Source organism: Chiloscyllium punctatum, chromosome 2 (genome assembly GCF_047496795.1).
Source record: "Chiloscyllium punctatum isolate Juve2018m chromosome 2, sChiPun1.3, whole genome shotgun sequence".
In the NCBI taxonomy this organism is placed as follows: Eukaryota; Metazoa; Chordata; class Chondrichthyes; order Orectolobiformes; family Hemiscylliidae; genus Chiloscyllium; species Chiloscyllium punctatum.
The window spans coordinates 51,188,355-51,205,892 of NC_092740.1; the positions used below are offsets into that span (position 1 = coordinate 51,188,355).

At 39.5% G+C, this 17,538-nt stretch overlaps 1 protein-coding gene across 4 annotated transcripts in view; it reads left to right on the forward strand.

The window, feature by feature from the left end:
* Positions 1–17,538, forward strand: part of LOC140483890 (uncharacterized) — a 197,255-nt gene that overhangs the window by 18,489 nt on the left and 161,228 nt on the right. For all 4 annotated transcript variants that reach the window (XM_072582704.1, XM_072582713.1, XM_072582686.1 and 1 more), the window contains exons 3-5: positions 6,237–6,312; positions 8,920–9,324; positions 15,560–15,734. In XM_072582704.1, the coding sequence (XP_072438805.1) occupies positions 6,243–6,312; positions 8,920–9,324; positions 15,560–15,734 (650 nt within the window). In that variant the 5' untranslated portion in view covers positions 6,237–6,242. The remainder of the gene's footprint in view (positions 1–6,236; positions 6,313–8,919; positions 9,325–15,559; positions 15,735–17,538) is intronic.

Below are 17,538 nucleotides of genomic sequence, written 5' to 3' on the forward strand. Positions count from 1 at the left end.
TCTAACAAGTGAATGCCACATTTCTGTGAATGAATTTTTTTAAAAATCAGTGGAAAGATTTTAGAATTGAGTTCGTTCTGTGACCCAGCGTCAATGCTGTTACTCTCAGACATTACACCAAACAACACAGATATTGCACTTGTGGTATTTTCTCAAATGACTACTGAAGAGGCACTGTTACGAGAAAAGGAGAAGGTTTGTTACAGAATAGCAATAAGTAAAACTTAATAGACATAATAACAAGAAATGAGGGAGCTGGTAGAGATATTTCTGTTCCCTTTGAAAACTAGATTGGAACTCCCTGTCTTCACCCACAGACTGTGTGACATCAGGAGAGTGGATAGACATAATGTAACATGAATATTAACCCTTCAGAGTTATTACCTCATACTTCAGCAGTTTCCCCCAGAGGAAACCACTACTTGATATCAGAAAGGGTAACTTCAGGGCTTCCAGATAATCAAAAATTAACTTTCATATGAACACGGAAACATATAAACCTGTGAAGAACTGGGTTGTTGAGGTGAATAAAGAATTACATATGTACCTTCACTAGTGTGGGGTATTTATGTACCTGGGAGACAAACTCGGCTCCAGTTCTGTATATACCTTTAGAATGGACCCTTTATCCAGCACATTGACTGACTTTCAATGCACAGCATTTTTGGAGATATATGCAGATCCAATTGAGGTGTTGAGCTCACTATCGTTTTAGAAACCAAAATACTGGAAATATTTGATGAAGCTGGCAACCTCTGTGATAGAGAAACAGAGTTCATGCTTCTGGTTGATGACTTTTTGTCAGAACTATGTCTAATGTCTACCTTTATATTGGCAATCTTCAGTGCTGCAAGAAAAGTGATGCTCATAAATTAAAACAATTTATGTTCTTTGTTTTAGCATTGGAAGCATGTCAATCATTAATATTATCATTCACTGACCTGGTATAATAATTGACTCTGTCATGATTGAAGTCATAGAGTCATAGAGATGTCCAGCATTAAAACAGAGCCTTCGGTCCAACCTGTCCACACCAACCAGATATCCCAACCCAATCTAGTCCCAACTGCCAGCACCCGGCCCATATCCCTCCAAACCCTTCCTATTCATATACCCATCCAAATGCCTCTTAAATGTTGCAATTGTACCAGCCTTCACCACATCCTCTGGCAGCTCATTCCAAACACATACCACCCTCTGGATGAAAAAGTTGCCCCTTAGGTTTCTTTTATATCTTTCCCCTCTCACCCTAAACCTATGGCCTCTAGTTCTGGACTCCCTGACTCCAGAGAAAAGACTTTGTCTATTTATCCTATCCATGTCCCTCATAATTTTGTAAATCTCTATAAGGTCACCCCTCAGCCTCCGACGTGATAGAACAAGTACATTGTTACGACTGTTTTATCATTATGTTACAAATGTGGAGAAAGCACCAAGTTTAAAATGTCCATGCTATCCAGGTCTCTCAGTATTCTGTAATTTTCTAAACTACATTGTGTACAGACCCAGAGTCATTAACTACTCCACATACAGCAAGTCCTTCATTCCCGGGATTATTCTTGTAAACCTCCTTGGGTCCCCCTCCAAAGCCAGCACATCTGTCCTTAGATATGAGGCCTAAAACCGCTCACAATATTCCAAATGCAGTCTGACCAGAGCCTTATACAGCCTCAGCTGTACATCCCTGCTGTTGTATTGTAGCCCTCTCAAATCTATATGAACATTAAGTTTGCTTTCCTAAAAGCCACCTGAAACTGCATGTTAACTTTAAGAGAATCCTGAACTATGGCATCCCACCTTATACCCACTACTGGATATTTATTATAGGGGTCCAAGAGCATATTAGCCTGGAAAACCTTGAGTTTTTTCATTATCAATGCTTCTGGCTCATTCTTATAATAACAACTAATGGATCTTTAATCTAAAAAAAAGTGGTATTTGGAATTATCCTTTTGGAACAAAATATCAATGTCATTACTTCTCCAAACCCTGTCAGATCCATCTAGTTCTCTCAATACATTTCTTTTTCCTTAGATTTCTCCCCTTCACAGGTGTTCTCCCATCAAAACACAAAGACAGACACCTCCCCTCTATCCACCGTTTTGATCTGCAAATCTATCATGACAATACTGAGCCACTAAAAATGCATCACTACTGGGGCATTATGAACAGAGAGCAGTGCTGACAGGTGGGATGAGAAATAGTATTCATTTTGTCACTTACAGATGATAGGAATTGTACACCAATGCACAAGACTGTGCAAGCCTAGTCATGCCCATCTTTTTAATTGTATGAAGTGGAGGTCAGGGCTGAAGCTGGGGCTGCTAAGGGTTGAAGAAGCCAAAGATTTGAATCTTATTTACGTTTAAATGTTTCTGCTAAATCCTTCCCTCCATGAACGATTATACAGCTGTTCTGATATTGTATAATGACATGCATGACACACTGGAAATGGTGTCACATACACATTTTAAATGTGTGCTTTGAATTAGTTCCATCTTGAAAGAATTCTCAGATTTTCGAGTTTGGAGCAGGTAAACTGCACAGTAGGAGGAAACCTCAATTGATCCCTTTAAGTCCCATTACAAGTTCTGACAGGAGAGTTTTTTTTCATGTCTAATCTCCTGTCAGAGATTATTAATAATGTAAGAAGAGCAATACCCATGTGGTAAAACAGTTTACTTCCATTTGTTTTGGTATTAGAATCATCTGAATGTATTTAACTTTGCTACTGAAATTATTCCTTCAGAACAAAGAAATCAAAAACATCTAGCTATAAATGCTTTACCAGTGTTTGTAAAATATGAAAATGGCAGTCAAAGTATATGGAGCTTTCACACTATCAAGTTACTGTGTGGAATTTATGGTTAATTGCCTGTCCTTGTTTCATTCAATCAAACAAAATACTGTTGATGCTGGAAGTCTGAATTAAAAATCATTCCTTTTTTACTTCACCCTGATTCTGAGCTTGCCCCTCGTTCCGTAAGGAGAAAGTGAGGACTGCAGATGCTGGAGATCAAAGCTGAAAATGTGTTGCTGGAAAAGCGCAGCAGGTCAGGCAGCATCCAAGGAGAATCGACGTTTCTGAAGATTCCTGAAGAAGGGCTTATACCCGAAACGTCGATTCTCCTGCTCCTTGGATACTGCCTGACCTGCTGCGCTTTTCCAGCAACACATTTTCACTTCGTTCTGTAACCCAGTTTTCACTCTCCAATCTTTTAATTAATATTTTCTGTCACCTTTCATCTCTTAAGTCAACATGCTGGATACTTTTCCTAAGGCTTTTAAAAACAGCCTCAAAATCCCACCTTTTCAACTGCGCTTTCTGTTGTTGTGACTTAGCATCCAATTCCCAATTTGTTAAAAATCTAGAATTGTCTGCCACATTAAAGGTAATACATAAATGCAAGTTTTTATTGGATTCATGTCAGAACGAAATAGTCTACAAAGCCTTTAATTTTGTCTGTCTTCCCTTGAGAATGTGGCTTTTGAGGTTTATAGACAAGTCTCTAGCAAATGTCATTTGCTTTCTTTCTGTTTTTAAGGTGAAACATTCATGCTATTGCTTTCATTTAAATAACTATGCAGCTAACATTTTATGGGCAAAAGACTTGTTTGTCCAAAATAAATGAGATTTAAGAAATGTGTCTGTCAAAATAGTTAATGTCTTTCTAGTTTTGCATTGCATCATTCTATGTATAGTCTCTACTAATTAGAAAAAGTGTTCTTTTAAGTTTGCTTGTCTCACTATTTGCTTAGAATACGATGTAAAATTGATAAATTAACCTAACCATATGGTGATTCTCAAAGTTCAAACCCTAAATACTGGGAATAAAATTTATGGCTTGCAAATAGCACCTGGTTCAACATTGCTGTAGTTAAAAAAACAATTACATCACTATAGAATAGATTTTAACATCTCCTACTTTACCATATTTTCCATACTCGTAGTCCCATTCTCAGGAGTTCCTTGCAAACGTGGCCGTATCAGTCATCTCGGCCCATGGCCAAAAGAAGTTTTGCCAGTTTTGCTTTATAGTACTATAAAGGAGGCAAAGTGGCTTAGTGGTTATCATTGCTGCCTCACAGCACCAGGGACCCGGGTTTGATTACACCCTCGGGTGACTGACTGTGTGGAGTTTGCACATTGTCCCAGTGTCTGTGTGGTTTCATCTAGGTGCTCTGGTTTCCTCCCACAGTCCAAAGACATGCAAGTCAGGTGGATTGGCCATGGCAAATTATCCATAGTATCCAGGGATGTGAATGTTACGTGGTTTAGCCATGGGAAATAGGGTCAGGGGGTTGGTATGGGTGGGATGATCTTCAGAGGGTTGGTGTGGACCCGTTGGACTGAATAGCCTGCCTTCCATTCTGTAGGGAGTCTGTGATAACATACGGAACTGATATAATCAGTCATTTTGAATAATTTTCTTTTTCTTGTTGCCTCGGGGATATTCAGATCATAGATTGCATATTGAATTATAGATTGGTTAGGGTTGTGAATTGAGAACTTGTTATCCCAGGACAATGTTGGAGCTAGTTTAGTCTGAGGAGCATTTAGCTTTCGCCTTCTCACGCAAAATATTTAAATAAACCAGCCAACAACAAATGCAATCCTTTCTCTCTCTCACCTGACTGTTGCTCCTGTGTCTTTTTATTTACTCTTAAGACCTCTGAAATATCTTGTTCCTCAATTTCAACATTTTAATTTTGACATTAGAAAGTGCAGCTAGCCTCTCTGTGAAGACTATAAACCACTTCAAAGAACTTAACATTGGATAAAAGTATTGTCTCAGCTGGGGTGGGGGTGCTGGGGCAGAAGTTGCAATCAGCATTTGTGAGATCAGCTATCTCAATGTGGATATTTTCTTAATCATTTTTGGGGTATGAATGTCAGTGGCAAGAACAATATTTATTATTTTCCCTTAATTGCTCTTGAGAAGGTGAGTATGAGCTGCCTTCTTAACAGTGCAGTCCATGTGGTTTAAGTACAGTCAGTGCTGTTAGGAAAGGATTCCATTAGTTTGATCCAACAAAGGACAGCAATACGTTTCATAGTCATTATTCCCGACAAGGGACAAAAAGGGGAATTGCTGGGGAACCTCAGCAGGTCTGAGCAGAATCTATGGTGAGAAATCAAAGTTAACATTTTGGGTGGAGCGACCCTTCCACAGACTCTTAAGCTGCCCAATTCGTGAGTAGATTGGAAGTGAAAGCTGGAATGTTTACACAAAATACACAGAAATCCTGCATGATCTGTTTGATTTTTGATGATTGTGTTGAAAATTATTTAGATCGAGCACAGGTTGTCTGAGGGTCAACTCCTGGATTAGTGGTGCTGGATGAGCACAGCAGTTCAGGCAGCATCCAAGTAGCTTCGAAATCGACGTTTCGGGCAAAAGGCTTTTGCCCGAAACGTCGATTTCGAAGCTACTTGGATGCTGCCTGAACTGCTGTGCTCTTCCAGCACCACTAATCCAGAATCTGGTTTCCAGCACCACTAATCCAGAATCTGGTTTCCAGCATCTGCAGTCATTGTTTTTACCTCCCTGAAGGTCAACTCCGTCATTTGTCTTTTATCATCTTCATTTTGATAGAAATCTAAATACATTGCTGGTCAGTCAATTGTTAAATATGTACAATTCAGTTCACCTGTTCTTTTCTTTGCTTGAACATCCTCTGATTAGATATCCTATAATTTTTGTTGCCTTAATACTTGCAACTTCTAACTTATTGATATTGCACTATTGTCATCAAGGTAGCTACACTGGAAACTTGCTGTATTCACTTGACATGAGGAATGCCTTTTCTTTCCCTACAATCTTTCAGTATTTAAACTAATTATGAATAAATTGCTTGACTATGGCAATTTCAGTGAAGTGCTTTTCAAGTGTATTCAACTGTTGCCCATTTCTAACAGATTCTGATTTATCTTTTACTCTGTAGTTCAGCTACTTGACTTCTATGATTAAATAGTTCTACACTTAATTTACTGCATGTAATCTTGAGAGTTTGCAGTGTAGTGTAAGTGCTGATCACTTTCAGCTCTTCATTCCGAGAAAGCAGGTACTCAGAAGCAGAAACAGCATACTCAGTTGCAGGCAGAAGTAAATCATGTAGCTATGAATATTTTTCTAGAATTTAAATGATGTAGAATGTTCCTCTGTTTTAATGTTAATTATTTAGTGGAGACTACTGTGCAAGTTGATTGGCAATGTGTTTTCTTTTCTTTTTAGGTCAAAATGATATTACATTTAATGCATATCTTGTGGATATGTTCCACGTTGACAATAGTATCGTCAGTACACTCAGGTAAGATAGTATTACCTCTTGCACCATCCTACGTTTCTACATTGCCTGCATGAAATATAAAAGATCATTATTGTAAGCTAGGGAAGTGATTGCTGGGCCCCTTGCTGAGATATTTGTATCATCGATCATCACAAGTGAGGTGCCAGAAGACTGGAGATTGACTAATGTGATGCCAATGTTTAAGAAAGGTGGTCAGGACAAACCAGGAAACTATAGACCAGTGAGCCTGACGTCAGTGGTGGGCCAAGATGTTGGAGGGAATCCTGAGGGACAGGGTGTATATATATTTGGAAAGGCAAGTACTGATTAGGAATAGTCAACATGGCTTTGTGCGTGGGAAATCATGTCTCACAAATTTGATTGAGTTTTTTGAAGAAGTAACAAAGAGGTTTGATGAGGGCAGAGCGGTGGATGTGATTATTATGGGCCTCAGTAAGGCATTCGACAAGATTCTCCATGGGAGACTGGTTAGCAAGGTTAAATCTCATGGAATACTGGGAGAACTCACCATTTGGATACAGAACTGGCTCAAAGGTAGAAGACAGGGTGGTGGTGAAGCTTTGTTTTTCAGACTGGAGGCCTGTGACCAGTGGAGTGCCACAAGGATTTGTGCTGGGTCCACTACTTTTTGTCATTTACATAAATGATTTGGATGTGAGCGTAAGAGGTATAGTTAGTAAGCTTGCAGACGACAGCAAAATTAGAGGTGTAGTTGTCAGCGAAGAAGGTTACCTCAGATTACAACAGGATCTAGATTAGATGGGCCAATGGGCTGTGAAGTGGCAAATGGAATTTAATTTAGATAAATGCGAGGTGCTGCATTTTGGGAAAGCAAATCTTAGCAGGACTTATACACTTAATGGTAAGGTCCTAGGGGCTGTCGCTGAACAAAGAGACCTCGGAGTGCAGGTTCATAACTCCTTAAAAGTGGAGTCGCAGGTAGATAGGATAGTGAAGAAGGCGTTTGGTATGCTTTCCTTTATTGGTCAGAGTATTGAGTACAGAAGTTGGGAGATAATGTTGCGGCTGTACAGGACATCGGTCAGGCCACTGTTGGAATATTGTGTGCAATTCTGGTCTCCTTCCTACCAGAAAGATGTTATGAAACTTGAAATGGTTCAGAAAAGATTTACAAGAATGTTGCCAGGGTTGGAGGATTTGAGCTATAGGGAGAAGTTGAATAGGCTGGGGCTGTTTTCCCTGTAGTGTTGGAGGCTGAGGAGTGACCTTTTAGAGGTTTATAAAATCATGAGGGGCATGGATTGGATAAATAGACAAAATCTCTTCACTGGGGTGGGGTCGTCCAGAACTAGAGGGCATAGGTGTAGGGTGAGAGGAGAAAGATATAAAAGAGACCTAAGGGGCAACTTTTTCACGCAGAGGGTGGTACGTGTATGGAATGAGCTGCCAGAGGAAGTGGTGGAGGCTAGTATGATTGCAAAATTTAAAAGGCATTTGGATGGGTATATGAATAAAAAAGCGTTTGGAGGGATATGGGCCGGGTGCTGGCAGGTGGGACTAGATTGCTTGGGGATATCTGGTCAGCATGGACGAGTTGGACTGAAGGGTCTGTCTCTGTGTTGTATATCTCAATGACTCTATTATGTACAAGAGTAATTTTATTGCCCTTAAATATTCTAAAGTAGTCTGCAAGTATTACATGAGTCCATGTGTGTACATAATTTTACAACTTCAAAGATAATGGCATTAGCCAGAATATAGTAGTTGGAAAACTGCATAATTTCAATTTTCTAAATGGAGCAATATTCAAGTGCTTAGGTGAAACAATATTAGATATTTTAAAATCTAATAACAATGAAGATCTGGTAATACCATAATTGGCATTGAGAGCTGCAGGTTCCTCATAGAGAGCATTATTAGAACTAGTGCACTAGAATTGTTCTTCCATCTGCCAATGATGTACAGCTGAGAAGCAGCCCAGTTATCCTCATTGCATACTCATAGAAGACTCTAGGTGCTATTTTTGCACTTCCTAGGTCATCTGCATAGGTTGGGGAGGAAATGCAATGCAGGTGCTACAAACATTTTGTCGCTGTTAATAATGGGGAGCTGAGGAGGGTAGGGTACTGTTCGAAAATGCTGAAGAACCTGGTTGGATATTGTGGACAATAGAACATTGTTAATATTCCTTAGCTTCCTGCATGGCACTTTGGCCGAAGAACGGCTTGTTTGTTGGGAAAATGGACACTAGCAACAGCAGGGTTTAGCTGCATATTCCTGGGGCCAGTCTCTGGCAAATGGTGGTGATGGAAACAGCAATCAATATGGGAGTAAAGAACCCTGGTGTTTGCTGTTGGTGAACATCAAAGACCTCTAACGAGAGGCCCAGAGAAGTACTCCTTCTCTTTCTGGCCAGCAAAACTGATTAAACAGCCACTAAGCCTGAGGAACTGGCAGCTCCTGTATCCATTTCACTGACAGGTTTCAAATGACAGAAACCTAAAAGTAATAAATATTTCCAATTGAGCAAAGGTGAACCCAAATGTGGCTGGCTTCTCTTTCAAGTTAAATGTTACATAGAGTGATTTTGTAAAGTCAACCTGTTTCTAATTCACAAATGACAACTCTTTCTTTCTTTGTCCTTAGCACACGATAGTGGGAAGATGATGAGAATGAAGATTAAGAGGAGTTCCTATGTGAAAGGCTCCCTTTCTAGCTTTGTCTCTCTTCCATGTCACTATTCAATGCTGGCCACACCTTCACCATCCAACCATTCTTTCCAGGAGTTTCCTCGGATTAAGTGGACAAAAATAGAGGAAGGAAAAGATGGAAGGATCAAGAAAGAAACCTTAATTCTGGTGGCGCAGAATGGTGTGATAAAAATTGCTGCTGACTACGATGGTCGAGTTGCAGTGCCCAAGCATCCTGAGAGTCTGAGTGATGCAACACTAACCATTTGCCGACTGCGAGCAAGTGATACTGGTCTTTACCGCTGTGAGGTAATGATTGGCATCGAAGATGAGCAAGACACTGTCTCATTAGATGTTACTGGTAAGTTTCAACATGTCAAGTGATTTTCAGCTCATGGATTGCAGTGACATTGGCATTAGGCAAATGACTATTAGACTGACATCTTCTTCTATTGATCGCAGATCTTTAGTTACAGATTTAGTGTTCATATGTAGATCCTACTGCTGAAATGGGTCTGTAAAGCTACTTAGGTTTCATTTTATTTGGTTTAGAAGTCTCTCATTTAATTAAATGTACCATTACTTGACCCAGACATATAGGCTTATATAATTTGTCACAGTGTCTTTTCTTATCAAGTCAACCCAGGATACAAGTACATAATCTGACCGGCATTACACTAGTATTGACAGACACCCTATTGATCGATTCTTTTGATGACACAGTAGCCAAAGAGCCTGTCTGTTTTATTGTGATGTTTAGATCTCAATAAGATAATCAAAAGAGGAGCAGGAAATCCTCATCATGCCAATGTTCTCCCTCAGCCAAAAAGTATTTGCTGCTTGTGAAATCTTGCTGGATACAGGGAAAAAGACACCTTGATTAGCATTGTAACAGCAGCCACCACAGTCCAATATAAACAATTGCCTCTGAAGTACTTTGAGACACTTCTGGGATTTGTGACAGGATGCTATATAAATGCAAACCTTCCTCTGTTTAATCTGCTAGCAAATAAATGATTCCTCGTGGTTTCATTGGATATTAGTTCAGCTGATCATAAGTACATAAAAGTTGAAGAAAAAGAAAGACAGGTTGGAAATTGCTGTATTCCAGTTTGGGAGAAGAAGAAAATTGAATTTTCTTCAATTTTAAAGTACAGTTTAACTAAGTGCAAACTGTATAACTTGAAGAAAGGATGGAAATATAATTTTGTGCCAGTATTCACACAACAAATTGTATGGCATAGTCAGGGATACTTATTATTACAGCCATAATTCACTGTTGTAAATCAAAAGAGAGAGATGAGGAAAGGTGAAGATGTAGATTTTAAGGAGAAATTTAAAAGGAAGTTGAAAGCTTTACAAGTAGAGAAGCTCAGTTAAAAAATCCAAAAAACAATATACAAGGCAACTGAAAGCACTGTAATGTGGGGCCAGGAAGAAAGGGTCTTCAATAGCTAGATTCACAAGGATAAAGCAATGAAACAAGGTGGTTAATGAGTTACAGAGGAGCTTGACATTTAACCATAAATACATGAGTGTTAAATGTGAGGCACAGGATTCTGGGAACCAAGTTTGATTGGTGAGCAGAGACGTGTGCGATGTGCAGCATGTGGTATTGTAGGGGATACTGTCAGCAGTGTTGTGTGGGAATTAGGATCATAAACTGCATGGCAAGCAAACTGACCAGGTAAACTGACCAGGCAAGCAAAAACTGCAGAAGCTGGAAATCCGAAATAAAAACTGAACTTGCTGGAAAGTGGAAGTTCTCAGCAGGTCTGACAGCATGAAACAGTAACTCTTGTTTCGTTCTCCACAGATGGTACCAGACCTGCTGTGTATTTCAAGTATTTTCTGAATTTATTCAAGTAACATAGTCTGAAGGTGACAAAGATTTAAATAATGGTTTCAGTAGCAAAGGGATTGAGATAGGGACAGACATAAACAGTGTTACAAAGTTGAAAGCAGACAGTTTTGTGAGGGAGAAGTAACATCAAAAACTGACCTCTCGATCAAATAAAACATTAAGATTACAAATAGCTTCTGTAACCTCAGACAATGGCATGCATCCCGGTACTTGTGAACATTATTTGTCAGAGCCTTTGCCTGCAAAATTATTCAGATGCTGTTGAAGAGAATCCCAGCCCCAAAGACAGGCTCTCCAAGTTTTATTAGTGAGGCAGGTTGACTGCCTGGATCAGGTATCAGATTACTAAATCTACCACATGGAGTTAACTATTCTGACTTTCTACTGCAAAGCACACAACACAAAGGGATTCTGACTACTTAGCTCCAAGGCAGACAGGCTGCAATAACCTACGAAGCTGAACCTTTGTTTGATAAACAGCAGGTAGCAGGAGCTCCTCACAAGGCATGGTGAACTGCACAAACCCCATATAATGTGTATATGCATTGTCACCACCCTCCTGATAACAGTGTAGATCTACATATTAACCTATTGTTTGCTATATCTAATCTTTACCTTATCTATTCAGCTCCACGTGTTGAATTGGTGGATGCAATTTGAGTAGCTACTGAACGCCCTCACTGCCACCCAATAATGGCAGTTACCACCTCCAAAACATGTGATTATGTATCTGATTTTGGTTTTCTAATGCTCAAAAGTTTCATTAATACTTCTATAGCAACAGTGGGTGGCCAGAAAGACAGCATGTAATAACACTAAAAGGAAGAGCAGGGTATTGCGAAAACCTGCAGACTAATATGAGTGAAGAGATAAGTAAAGAAAGAAGAATAGACCATATTTATTTCTTTCGCTAATTACCTCTGTTTTCTTGTGGTATTTCTTGTCCAAGTGTTCAATATTAATGAGTAGCCTCAAGGTGATGGATAGAAGTTAGCTAACTACAAAGGCAAATTGCACAGTCCACATTCAGATTTCTATTTTAAAAATACGTTTTCCAGAATTAATCCACTACATTGTAAAAAAGACTTGCATTTTTAAAGTACTTTATCACATCTCTCTGCAATGTCCAAAGACTTTGTATACAGTAAATTACACTTAAGTGCAGTGACTTTTAAAAAGTTAAAAATCACACAACACCAGGTTATAGTCCAACAGGTTTATTTGGAAGCACTAGCTTTTGGAGTGCTGCTCCTTCATCAGGTGACCAAGTTGACAAATCATCTGCCGGAGGAGCAGTGCTCCGAAAGCTACTGCTTCCAAATAAACCTGTTGGACTATAACCTATTGTTGTGTGATTTTTAACTTTGTCCACCCCAGTCCAATACCAGCACCTTCAAGTTGTGACTTGTAAAAGTCATCATGTTAAGTTGGGGTAAATGTAGCTGCAATTTTACGTACAGTAAGATTCCACAAACCAATAATCTGTTACTTCAGTAAACACTCAGAAAAATTGTCAGCCATGGCATCTGGTGAATTTCCTGGTCAGCTGGATCTTTCCTACCTGAAAAAAAGTAGTTTTCATTTCTCATTTCTTGTAACAAGATACTATAGTGGAGAAAGTGAGGACTGCAGATGCTAGAGATCAGAGTCAAAGAGTGTGATGCTGGAAAAGCACAGCTGGTCGGGAAGCATCCAAGGATCAGGAGAATTGACGTTTTGACCTTAAGCTGATGAAGAGCTTATGCTTGAAACGTCAGTTCTCCTGCTCCTCGGATGCTGCCTAACCGGCTGTGCTTTTCCAGCATCGCACTCTTTGACTCTGATACTATAGTGGAGGTTTGTCTTAGATTGAGAAGGGTCTAAATCCACCTTTCTGAGAAATAAATTTTGCCAATAGAGCCAAGCTGCATTTTTGTTCTTAATTTACACGGTTAATGTGCAATAGTCTTTTTCGATAACTACTCACCTTTTCTAAAGAAAGAATTTCCAATCTTTTGTTTAATTTCAAATATTTTTGCCTTGAGAAATCAAGGGCAGCACGGTGGCACAGTGGTTAGTACTGCTGCCTCACAGTGCCAGAGACCCCGGGTTCAGTTCCCGCCTCGGGCAACTGTCTGTGTGGAGTTTGCACATTCTCCCCGTGTCTGTGTGGGTTTCCTCTGGGTTTCCTCTGGGTGCCCCGGTTTCCTCCCACAGTCCAAAAATGTGCAGGTTAGGTCATGCTAAATTGCCCATAGTGTTAGGTGAAGGAGTAAATGTAGGGGAATGGGTCTGGGTGGGTTGCTCTTCAGAGGGTCGGTGTGAACTTGTTGGGCTGAAGGGCCTGTTTCAACACTGTAAGTAATCTAATCTAATCTGACCTAGCTCTTGAGATAGGCTGAAAGGATGACTTGGTGAAATTTCAGCTTGCATTGTCACTGATTCAGGTGACTTTCCTGGACATAGCCGTATCACTTCTTAGGTAGGTACTGGGTGATGTTCGTGCCCCTGTCTGTGAACCTGGGGTGGGATGTAAGATTGTTACTGTGGTAATCCAGTACATGCAGCAGTTTAAAGAGCAGGTAAGTTGCAGCAAACAGCCAAAATAAAACCTGATGAAGGATTCATGACCTGCATTGATTTTCCTCATTCTTATGGGCATTTAACTTGATTAAAGCCTTCTGTTTGCACAAGAATAGTGAACAATGTATTCCACAGTGTTCATCTGCTTCAGTGCTTCTCAGGCAATAATGATAATAAATATGGTTCATATAAGTCTGCTGTTTTCTGTTTGAAAATACATCAGAGCCCAGTATTGGTAGTAATCCAGCATGACAAACCCCCAGTCCATTTTACACATTCACTGGAGAATTGTTGTATCCTGCCTCTTATTTCCTTGTTTGAGCTGAAAGGGAGTGTTGGTATAGATTACAGACATCTCAGGCATTCTGTGATCAGTGAATGAAACTGATGAACACACATCAGAAGTGTGCTACATTGATGCAAGGAATTGGCAAACTATGAACATAGACCTGCCCCTATTTATTTGAGGCCATCTCTGGAGGTGCTAAGAAAACATTCTTTCTCCAAAGGAATGTATTGCTACTAGGGATTAAATCACATTCAAACAGTAGACTATGAGATGTACATAATGATTGTAACAGTCGAGGGATTTTTAAGGCAAATCAATTGTGGTTAATGCAACCTAGGTAGCACTAAAATCATTATAGCTAGTGCTTGCTTTGCACATATGCTTCAAAAATTCATCAACTATTGCTCTGTTTTAGTATTTTCATTCCATTTTGTCTTATGTCTGGTGAGGTAGGCGCTGGTGTAGCCTACATGTGACTCCAGACGCAGAGCAACGTGGTTGATTCTTAGCTGTCCTTTGGATAATTAGAAATGGATAATAAATGCTGGCCTAGTCAGTGACAGCCACATCCCATGAATACAATTTAAAAAGTGCCAACCATTAATCACAAACATTCTATCTACCCCTTTCCAAAGTACTTCCTCATCGCTTATTTCCTGTAAGCACTGAGGTACAGTTTCTGTTTCTCACTATAGCTACGCTACCACTGTCCTCACACATCTAAATTATCTTCAAACATGAGTAACACAAAGTCAATCTCTTTTCCCACACTTGCATGAAATTTTAGCAAGAGTCAATGGCTGATGAGCTGAATTTTCCACTCCCTATTACAGAAGTGTTGAGACTACTTATTCTTCCTGAACTGCAGCAGACGGCTAAATTCAACATATTCAGCACACAGCAGGCTTGGGAATGGGTTGCATCCCCACAGCATCAGTTACATATTGGGCAGAGCATTACCAACTTGGTTATTGAGCCACTTGATTTTGAATTATGACCAGTAATCCTTCTCAAACACAAGTTGGTAAATGTGTTTTTAACTTACTGTCCAAAGAGCCAACTGGAAAATTTATAGTCCTTGCTGTTTCTTCTTATTGGCTTTGAAATAAAGGCAAACAGGAGCCAGTGATGGTTTCTGAAATCTTTCAATCTGTGGAGTCTAACAGCACAGCTTCTAAATCCCTTTTACTGTGCTTTCCCCTGTTTGACTTCCTGATGTGGATGAAATCTCATAATACTGCCAGTTTACTCATTCCAAGGAAATGTGAATGCAATGCTTTTTTTTTCATTTATTCGTGAGATGTGGGTGTCACTGGCCAGGTACAAATTTATTACCTATCCCTAATTGCACAGAGGGCAGCTAAGCATCAGCCACTTTGCTGTGGGTCTGGAGTCAGATGTAGACCAGACCAGGTCAGGACAGCAGTTTCGTGAACCAGATGGGTTTTTTAAATGACAATCGACAATGGTTTAATGGTCACCATTAAATTCCTAATTCCAGCTATTTTATTGAATTCAAATGCCATCATTTGCCAAGGCAAGATTCAAAACTTGGTCCTCAGAACCTTACCAGGGTCTCTGGATTAATCGACTCGCAATAATACCAATAGGCCATCCTGTCCCCAGTACTTATTGACAGTTGGCATAACATGCTGGTCCATACAATGTTTTTTCTAAAGTAGAGAAAAGCTGGTCTCTCATTATCTTGACTCACTAACATGCTGTGCTAATGAACAATTCAATGAGAGGTTACTGAACTGTGGATAACTGTGACTATATACGCTAGCAAGGATTACTACTTTCAGAAGGGAAGGGAAGAGAAGAAAATAACTGCACCCATACCTATAATACATTTACTGAGAGGTGCCATTCCATCCTCAGGTGTAATATTCCACTATCGGGCAGCAGCAAGCAGATATGCACTGAACTTCGAGATGGCCAAACAAGTATGTCAGGATAACAGTGCCACCATTGCAACCCCAGAACAGCTTCAAGCCTCGTATGAAGATGGGTTTGATCATTGTGATGCTGGCTGGCTTTCTGATCGAAGTGTCAGGTAAGCGGTTGATTACTGCGTACAAAACTGGTGTTTGTTGTAAATTGGTAAATGACAGATTAGCTATTTAGCGTTAAATAGTAGGAAGAATGAGAAGATGCAATACGAAATAAAGGGTGCAGTTCCAAATGGAGTGCAATAACAGAGATTGCATAAATCATTGAAATGGTAAGGCAGGTTAATAAAGTGATTAAGAAGGGCATATTGGATCCTGGACTCTTGAGTAGAGGCATAGAGTACAAAAGCAAGTAAGTTATGTTGAACTCTGATTTAGCCTCAACTAGAGTATTGGGTCCAGTTCTGGTCATTGTACGTTTGGAAGGATGTGAAGATTTTGGAAAGGTAATTCCAGAGGTGATGGGTTTTAGTTGCATGAATCCTTTGGAGATGCTACAATTGTTCTCCTTACAGAAGAGACTCAGTAGACATGTTCAAGATCATGAGAGGCATAGACAGAGGAGACAGAGAGAAGTTTTTCTCATTAGTGAAAAGGTCAAGATCCAGAAGACACAGATTTAATGTGAATTGGAAAAACAACTAATGGCTAAGATCTGGAATACATTACCCAAAAAGTGTGAGAGAGGCATGTTCAGTTTGAAAGGAAGTTAGACAGGAACACAAAAGGAAAACAATTTGCAAGATTAAGGGCAAAAGTTGGGGCTGCAGGACTATCTCTGAGTTGCACTGATAGAGAACTAACATGGTCACAATGGGCTGAATGATCTTCTGCTGTAACGCTATTATTCTCTAATTCTATGGAGTACCTTTGGACATTTTACTAAATTAAAAATGCTTTATCAATGCAAGTTGTTGTTGTGATTGAGAACACATGTGAACTCTACTGTTGGAATCCTGATTAAGGAAGCTTGACTATCTGCTTGTGGGCTTTGAATTGGAGCCACTTCCTTTGCCTTTATATTGGCACATAAAGTTTAATTGCCCCTATTGCATTTATAACAGTTAAAATGATGGATTGTCTCTACAACTTCAATTCAACCAGTTATTTCTCATGTTAAGAGCTGTGCACTGAGAAAACAATGTTAGCTACTGCTTTGATGATTCTGCCAATTCTTCTATGCAACTGTCTGCTTTGCAATTAGAAGGTACCTTTAAATTAGTGCTGTAATAAAACCTGGATTTGGAAGAGGTTATTTATTTTCTCACCAGAAACAGATTGAGGATATAAGGTCTTGTTTAACGATATGCACACAATGTAATGATGTGAATGTGGTTCTCCATTTCAATCCAAACATCTTCATTCAGTAGCTGTGATGGTACTGATTTTATGGTGATGTTGATGTTGTGATAGAAAGAAACTGGCTGTGAAAATCAAGCTGGTGAAAATTGGAGTCAATAGACTCAATAGCAGCTCACAATTCCCACCAAAAGGTGGCTCACTGTCGTCATAGGAACATCCATACAGGTATTTCAAATTCAAAGTGGAAAAGTTAATTATCATTTTCTGTCAGTTCTCAGGGCATAAAAGTGTTTCATGTCCAATATATGATCTCAAAGTGCTGTCAATGTTGCTAACTACTACTGTGTAGACAAAGGAATACAGATTTTGCAAGCAAATGGCAATAAAACAGCAGTCATGATTTTATTGAATGGTTGAGGAAGTTTGAGGGACAAAACAACCTACTCTGACTTCGATTACCTATGTCCTTACATTCTTATTTAGGCTGCTACTTCAGCGTACTACTAAAGGAGTGTTGCACTGATGAAGATGCTGTCTATTAATTGAGAAATTAACAAAAGACTGTCTGACTATTAAGATTGATGTAAAAAAAATCATGACACTTTA